General features: G+C 48.6%; 1 protein-coding gene across 3 annotated transcripts in view; it reads left to right on the forward strand.

The window, feature by feature from the left end:
- The window catches only part of CAPN15 (calpain 15), a 92064-nt gene extending 85295 nt beyond the window's left edge, over window positions 1-6769 (forward strand). For all 3 annotated transcript variants that reach the window (XM_035130611.2, XM_035130613.2, XM_035130612.2), the window contains 2 exons: window positions 480-658; window positions 1631-6769. In XM_035130611.2, the coding sequence (XP_034986502.2) occupies window positions 480-658; window positions 1631-1808 (357 nt within the window). In that variant the 3' untranslated portion in view covers window positions 1809-6769. The remainder of the gene's footprint in view (window positions 1-479; window positions 659-1630) is intronic.
- The last annotated feature ends 948 nt before the right edge of the window (window positions 6770-7717 follow it).

Below are 7717 nucleotides of genomic sequence, written 5' to 3' on the forward strand. Positions count from 1 at the left end.
TCGGAAACGTACTGGGAGCCAATGTAGGTCTTTTAGGACCGGTGTTATGTGATCTTGGCGGCCGCTCCCAGTCACCAGTCTAGCTGCCGCATTCTGGATTAGTTGTAGTTTCCGGGTCACCTTCAAAGGTAGCCCCACGTAGAGCGCATTGCAGTAGTCCAAGCGAGAGATAACTAGAGCATGCACCACTCTGGAGAGACAGTCAGTGGGCAGGTAGGGACTCAGCCTGCGTACCAGATGGAGCTGATAAACAGCTGCCCTGGACACGGAGTTGACCTGTGCCTCCATGGACAGCTGTGAGTCTAAAATGACTCCCAGGCTGCGCACCTGGTCTTTCAGGGGCACAGTTACCCCATTCAGGACCAGGGAGTCCTCCACACCCGCCCGCCTCCTGTCCCCCACAAACAGTACTTCTGTCTTGTCAGGATTCAATCTCAATCTGTTAGCCGCCAGACTAACTGCCTGGTTTGCTTCCACAGGGGCGCGAGGGGATGACTTGCTACTACCTGACACATGGCTGGGCAGGTCTCATTGTGGTGGTGGAGAACCGGCACCCTAAATCCTACCTACACGTCCAGTGCGACTGCACAGACAGCTTCAACGTTGTGTCGACACGAGGCAGCCTCAAAACGCAGGACAGTGTGCCCCCGCTGCACAGGTGAGAGGGAGGCAGCGGAGGGCTGAGAGAACTAGATTTTATTTCCTGTTGGTGTGCTTAAGTTGTGGAATTGCCCACGTGGAGGGAATGAAGCAGTTTGCCACCTTGTAGAATGTGAGGAGGGGGGCCACCCTCTCTCCTCAACTGACAAGTCCAGGTGCCTTCGCTGTTTTTCAACCTCCAGTTTTGAGAAGTTCAAGGAGCAGCACTGGGAGGGAGAAGTAGATCCCACTGAAACCACTGCTAAAATGGAGATTCCGCCCCATCCTGATTTGGACAGTAATTTCAATAGAAGCAAGGCACACCCACACCACCCACCATCTAATGCATAGCTGCCAAGTTTTCACTTTTCTCGCGAGGAAGCCTATTCAGCATAAGGGAGAATCCCTGTAAAAAAGGGATAACTTGGCAGCTATGCTAATGGGCAATAGGAGCATGCCTTCGTCCATCTCGCCTTAAGCTCCCGATTGGTCCTTCGATGATTTATTAAATTTGTATACTGCCCTTCATCCATAGATACAAAAAACACAAATTACACAATTAAAAAAATAAGAACAAAAACAATGAATGGATGATATCACTTGTAGGCTGGATGGGCATCGGTTGTCCCAAATGACTTTGTAGGCCAGGTGGTGAGGCCTGGTGGAAGTTCCACCTGTGTGCTGGAGGTTTCGCACCTCTGCTCTTCACCTGGTTAAGAGATCTGGAATGTTAAGTCTGCACCAGGCCAGAACATTGATCCCAGAGAGTGTTGGTGCATTGGAAGGCCTTTGGGAAATCTGAGACCTTCCTGCATGATGAAAGGACTACTTGCAAAGCCAGAGAGGGCTGTTGCCCAGTTAGAATTGTATTCCTACCATTGTTCTTGGGCCTTCCTTTGTAGATGTAGACTTGGGTGTGTGTGTGCAAGGGTTAGCACTATTTTCCTCTCTCTTTCACTGACCTGTCTATCTCCTTTTTGTTTTCTTCCAGGCAGGTTCTAGTGATTCTCTCCCAGCTGGAAGGCAACGCCGGTTTCTCCATCACCCACCGCCTGGCACATCGCAAAGCCACCCAGGCCTTTCTGAATGACTGGATGTCGACCAAGGGCACGCACAATCCGCTGCTGACGCCGGAGGTAGCGGGGCTACATGGACCCCGGCCGCTATGACAAATGGCCCCACCCTCCCTGCCGCTCTTCTGCTTCTGCCTTTTTTCTGGCCCCACTTGTCTCAGGCGTTGCCCGAGCCGCCATTACTGAGCCATCGGGATTGAGAAGGATGGACAGACAGACTGGGTGTCTCAAGCCAAGCGCCTTTCCTCCCACCCCCTGGGGTCAGGCAGGGAGCTGCTCAGGTCCCCCCTCCCTTGAAATCCTCTCTCCCTCCCCTCCCCACCTGCCTCCCCACAGATGATGCACTTTATCCAGAGCTGCTGTCAAGATAGGAGAGCGAGGGAATGTCACAGCCCTGGAGAGGGACGTATCCCAGCCCCAGGTGCAGGCGATGCTCAGATGCTCCCAGGCGCCAGGTCCTGGGACTCGACCCTTCCCACAGCCGCCAAAAATCCTAAGGCTGCTGCAACAATAATATACCTCTGGCCAATGTGTCTGTCTGTGTGTTGCCTCGCCCCACTGTTAAAAATGTCAGCTGGCTGCTGCAATGGGGTCGGGTGGGGTCTGGGATGAGGGGTATGTAGGCCCATCCTGTCTCTGTCTCTCTCACGTCTGGAATTTTCATTGGCAGGTGGAGGGGTGATGACTTGTAAGATGGACTTCATCTCCCTTCCAGCACTGGGTTGGCTAGGTGATGAAGTTTTGTTTTTGTTTTGCGGATTGGGTTGCCGGAGGGGTACCAAAAAATGGCAGAGCCATTGTGTTGTTAACTGCAAACTAGCTGAATCTGTGTTAAACTACTCACCCAGCGTGAGCACCGTTTTTCTGCAGGACGAGTGGTGGGCTAGACTCAATGTGCAACTCAACGTGCTAGACTCAACACATATGGTGGGAGTGCTGGCTATGAAAATGTTATTCTTACTGTTTTGTATTTTTCTGCAAGATTGATTTAAGCACGAGCTGTGGAACCTGCTGCCAAATTTATGTGGTGTTTGGGATAAGAGTCTCTGCCTGCCTTCTCTGCTTCTCTTCCTGCCTCCGTGCCCCTCAGAAAGACTTGTGTGGAGGAACAAGTGTTGTAACAAAGCCCAGAGAAGCACATTTTTTCTAAGCAGGCTTCAAGCCATTTTGCCCACCCACATGGGTATTGCAGGAGACGTTGCCCCTGGGGCTTAAGTTTAGCACCATGGCATTTTTGATCTTTCCAGGGGCTTGTCTGTGTATATATATATATTGCTGGGGACACTTGCTGTGGGGAGGAGTGGGGCTTGGGGACATGGGTGTAGGCTGCAAGGAAGTGATTGGGAGTCTGCAAGGGAGGCACACAGCTGCCTGGGTGTTTGAGAAGGGCTTGGAAGTTCATTCACACTTGTGGTCCCTGCAGCTCAGATGATACAGAGGAGCAGGGTTGCTCCCAGTTTCCCTTCCTGGCAATCTGCAGGCCAAAGGAAGAATAGCCAGGGGTCAGCAGCTGTGGTGGAGGAAAACGAGGAACCCTTTACCGACTGACCTCCCCTTGTGCCTTCTGGCGCTTCCAATTTGGCGCTGATTTGAAAGCTACCCAAAAACCTTTCCTGGTCAATTTTAGCACTTTTGGTCTCCACCAGTTCTGCTTTGCAGTCAGATGCTTAGCCTCCAGAAAAAAGTGAGTTTAGATATGCACCAGTGGAAATTTCTGCACTCCTTCCCCACCCAAGGAGAATAGCCTTATGCTGGAATCTGGAGTATGTTGTGCCTCTGGAGCTCATTTGGACCCACCGTAAGGGAGAGGTTGGTCTCCATCATCACCCTTAAAGAAGATTCTGGATGGATCGCCAGTGGTACACATGCTCACCATCACTCACTTGGGACAGATGCATAGTTGAGGTTGACAGGACATGGCTTTTGCCCTTCAGGGGACCCAGAGTGGGGCTGAGCTTGATGGAGATCTGTGGAGTTGGGTCTCGGTAACAGGGTATCAGGGACAGGGTTTCTAGTCCACCTTGTGGGCTCAGGCACAGGGTAGCAGGGATGGTGTCTTCCTGCCAACTTCATTGGTTCGGGCACAGGGTTGGAGAAGGGCGTCCTGGAAAGCTGTGGGGGCTCATCACCAGCAGTGTCTTCCCCATTATGTTGCTCTATAAAATGAGTCCAAGCCCTGAGTTAGGAAAGGGCCTTGCTGCCGGTACAAGCAATCAGTCAAGAGCCTAGTTCATTTGTACTCCCGCCCACCCCTGTCTACACATGTTGACGTGTGGAGCACTGTGAGGGTGAGTGGGAGTCTGGGACAGGATTTGGGACATAAAAAATGCCCACCTTGGGGACATTGTGGATAGTGCACTCTGGACTGAGCCTGCTCCCAGTCATTCCTTTCACTTCCACATTCAGGGAGAAATACGACAACATGCCAGTTGTTGTCAGCCCCAACACCACTGGCTTCTCCTGCTGCAGGGAGCTCTTGGGCTCGTTGCAGCTTCAAGCAAAAAAATAGGAAACATGAATGCTCCACTACCATTGACTGCTCAAAGGTAGAACATTGCCATGTATGGGCACAACCAATGCCAGGCAAGTAAGATAGAGCACGGTGATAATAATGCGGGGAACCATAAAAATGTCCCTCTGCACCGTGCCCTTGCTCTGCAAATGGCAGCTTTCAGCTGGGAAATAGAAATTAAGTACAGTGGTACCTCTACTTACGAATTTAATGTGTTCCGAAGGCACATTGGTAAGTCAAAAAAAATTTGTAAGTCGAATCTCATAGGAATGCATTGTGAGAAAAAATTCGTAAGTCGAAGCAACCCTATCTAAAAATTCGTAAGTAGAAAAAATCCTATCTAAACCGCATCCAAGATGGCGGATGGAGCTCCATTCGTAAGTAGAAACATTCGTAAGTAGAGTTATTCGTAAGTAGAGGTACCACTGTAGTGTGTTGTCCTGGATGCATCTGTGGCTCTGGTTTAGAGCAGCTCCCAACCCTTGCTTGTTTGCAGGGCCCAATCTTCCCTGCTTCCCTCAAAGATGAAGGGGTGCAGTGGTGACGGAACCAGTGAGAGGAAGCGTGTGTGTTTCCCCACCACCACCCAAGCCATGCTTTATTTTGCCTTCCAAGAAGGGTTGCCATCTCCTCCTCCCCTTCTTGTGGCAGATCTCCAGCAGGCAGAAATCACAGCAGTTGTGAGCCTTTATACAGGTGAAACTCGGAAAATTAGAATATCGTTGAAAAGTGCATTTATTTCAGTAATGCAACTTATTATTTTTTATTTTTCTTTTAGTTTTTACAAATGCTTTCTTTTGGAAATTCCACAGTAATAAAACAAATAGTTACAATAATACAAAAGTAAACAAAAATAAACATCGCTATTACATTTAATTAATTACATTCCATTTATAATTGACCCGCCTAACGACAAATAATTACAATTACAGTGGTACCTTGAGTTAAGAATTTAATTCGTTCCAGAGGTCCGTTCTTAACCTGGAACTGTTCTTAACCTGAGGTACCATTTCAGCTAATGGGGCCTCCTGCTGCCGCCCCACGATTTCTCTTCTCATCCTGAAGCAAAGTTCTTAACTCGAGGTACTATTTCTGGGTTAGTGGAGTCTGTAACCTAAGGTACCACTGTATAACAAATAAAGGCTTGACATATCTTGCTTTGCATGTCATGCATCTATCTCATATATTGGTTTCACCTTTTAAGTTGCGTTACTGAAATAAATGCACTTTTTGACAATATTCTAATTTCCAAGTTTCACCTGTAGAAGCACACAGATGCAGTGACCAGGAAACAGTTCACCAATTTCGGCCTGCTTTGTGACTGCAGAAGATGTGGGAGCCTTGCCATAAGAAGATGGAAGCCCGACTTTCAAGGAGGTTGTAAGATTTGCACTAATTCCTCCTACAGTGACTTCTGAGGAACATCGTTTGCTGGAGTATAGGAAGCACAATGGCATGGCTGCAGAATGGATCAGTAATGTCACGTGAACCCTTTCTGGAAGCCTGTTCCTGCAGAGGGTTGAATTCCTAAGCTCCAGGGCTCAGGCACTCTCCGCAATCGGAATATATGGATTTCTACAGCTCATTGCAGTGTGCTGTGAGAAGAGAACAATGAATGCAAGCTATTGTGTTGCAGCCCCACCCTTTTGAAGTAGCTCTCGTAGGGCGTATCTTCACTATGGAGTTAAACTGGTTTAATACCCCTTTCCTCTTTCCAGGGAGCACTGGGGAGGGATTGCTTAACAGTTGTTGGCATCAGTCTATCTCGAGAGACAATGGAGTGCAATTTTCTTGGGATTCCTTGAAAGAAGCCATTAGGGTTTAAGCGAGTATAAAGCCAATGTGTTGGTGACGCAGATGCACCCTTGCTGTCTCAGGAGGCAGGTGTAGCTGGGCTTTTTGTACTCAGGAGCATGGCCAAGCTGGTGTTGGGGAGCTCAGAAAGGCAGGGTGTGGCCACGTTGAGGGCTAAGGTGGCATTGCAAGGACCTTTGGGGGACAGGGTTGCGGTGCCATCATTTTATCATGCCAGTACATTACCTTTCCATCCCTACTCCTCCATGTCCCATTCCATTTTCTCTCCACCTAATCAAGTAGTAATGAGCAGAAAGTTGATTTTTCTCCTCCTTTCCTTTGACCAGTCAGTCTCCCCCACCATCTCCACTATCAATCAGTGTTCACTCTGCGTCACCTTCCTCCTTTCCCAGCTCAGTCATCTCAGGCCAGGAAGTGGCTGAGCATGTGAGTTCCTCTCTATTTTGCTTTTACCCCTGTCCAAAATGTCTCCTTTCCTTTTTTCTCTCTCTCTTTTTCAATGTTCTTTTTTGTGTGTATGTGTATGTGTGTGAGTGTCCTTCTGTTCACTCTCTTCGAGCTGTGAATAGTTTTTAACCATGTAAATATTGTCCAGCTCTTAAGAAAACATAGGATATTTTATCAATTGTAAATCAAATCTGTAATCAGTCCCTGTATAATACGAATTATCCCATGGGTGGTTTTCAAACTCAGGTTCCAAAGGACCAAATAAAAAGATTTTGTTTTTTAATTGTCCGCCTTGCTTGGTATGATAGCAGCACCATAGACTGGAGGGGAGGGTGTGGTGTCCTTCATATCTGCCCCTGGACATAATTCATGAATTGATGAAAACTTGGCATTGGGTGCTGTCCTTATTCTGTTCCTCAGACTCTTTCTGAGCAGGGAAGGGAGAAAGAAGGTTGTTGCAGTCCACCAGGTCATGGAAACATAGGAATACAGGAAGCTCTTTTAGAGCACACCAAACCATAGGTCCTGTTGTTGCAGGGACGCGGGTGGCGCTATGGTCTAAACCACTGAGCCCTTGGGCTTACAAATTGGAAGGTTGGCAGTTTGAATCCCCGCAACAGAGCTCCCATTGCTCTGTCCCAGCTCCTGCTAACCTAGCAGTTCAAAAGCATACCAGTGCAAGTAGATAAATAGGTACCGCCGTGGTGGGAAGGTAAACGGTGTGCTCTGGTTTCCGTCACGGAGTCCCGTTGCGTCAGAAGCAGTTTAGTCATGCTGACCACATGACCCGGAAAGCTGTCTGTGGACAAACACCGGTTCCCCTCAGTCTGAAAGCGAGATCAGCGCCACAACCTCATAGTCACCTTTGACTGGGCTTCACCATCCAGGGGTCTCCAGAGTTTCAGAAAAGGGTCTCCTAGCCTTACAAGTAGTTATGAGAGATTAAATCTTGGATTTCCTGCATTAATGTTGTCCATGTAGATCTCAACAAATAGAAGGATGAGGACAAAAGCAGAATGCCTGTTGTTGATTAGATCTGGCTCCATCTACTCCTGGCCTTCTGGTCTCCCGCCCTACCCATCTCACTGGGCACCTGTCACCACTGGCTGTGGCCCTCCCCCAAGGACTTTTGACATGACCAAGAAATGGAAACATCCCACTGCCTCTTGATTTGCTTGACTTTTAGGTACATGTTCGCTCCATTTCAACCCTAATCTTTACTAAGGCAAGT

The sequence above is a fragment of the Zootoca vivipara genome, chromosome 14, assembly GCF_963506605.1.
Source record: "Zootoca vivipara chromosome 14, rZooViv1.1, whole genome shotgun sequence".
NCBI classification, from domain to species: domain Eukaryota; kingdom Metazoa; phylum Chordata; class Lepidosauria; order Squamata; family Lacertidae; genus Zootoca; species Zootoca vivipara.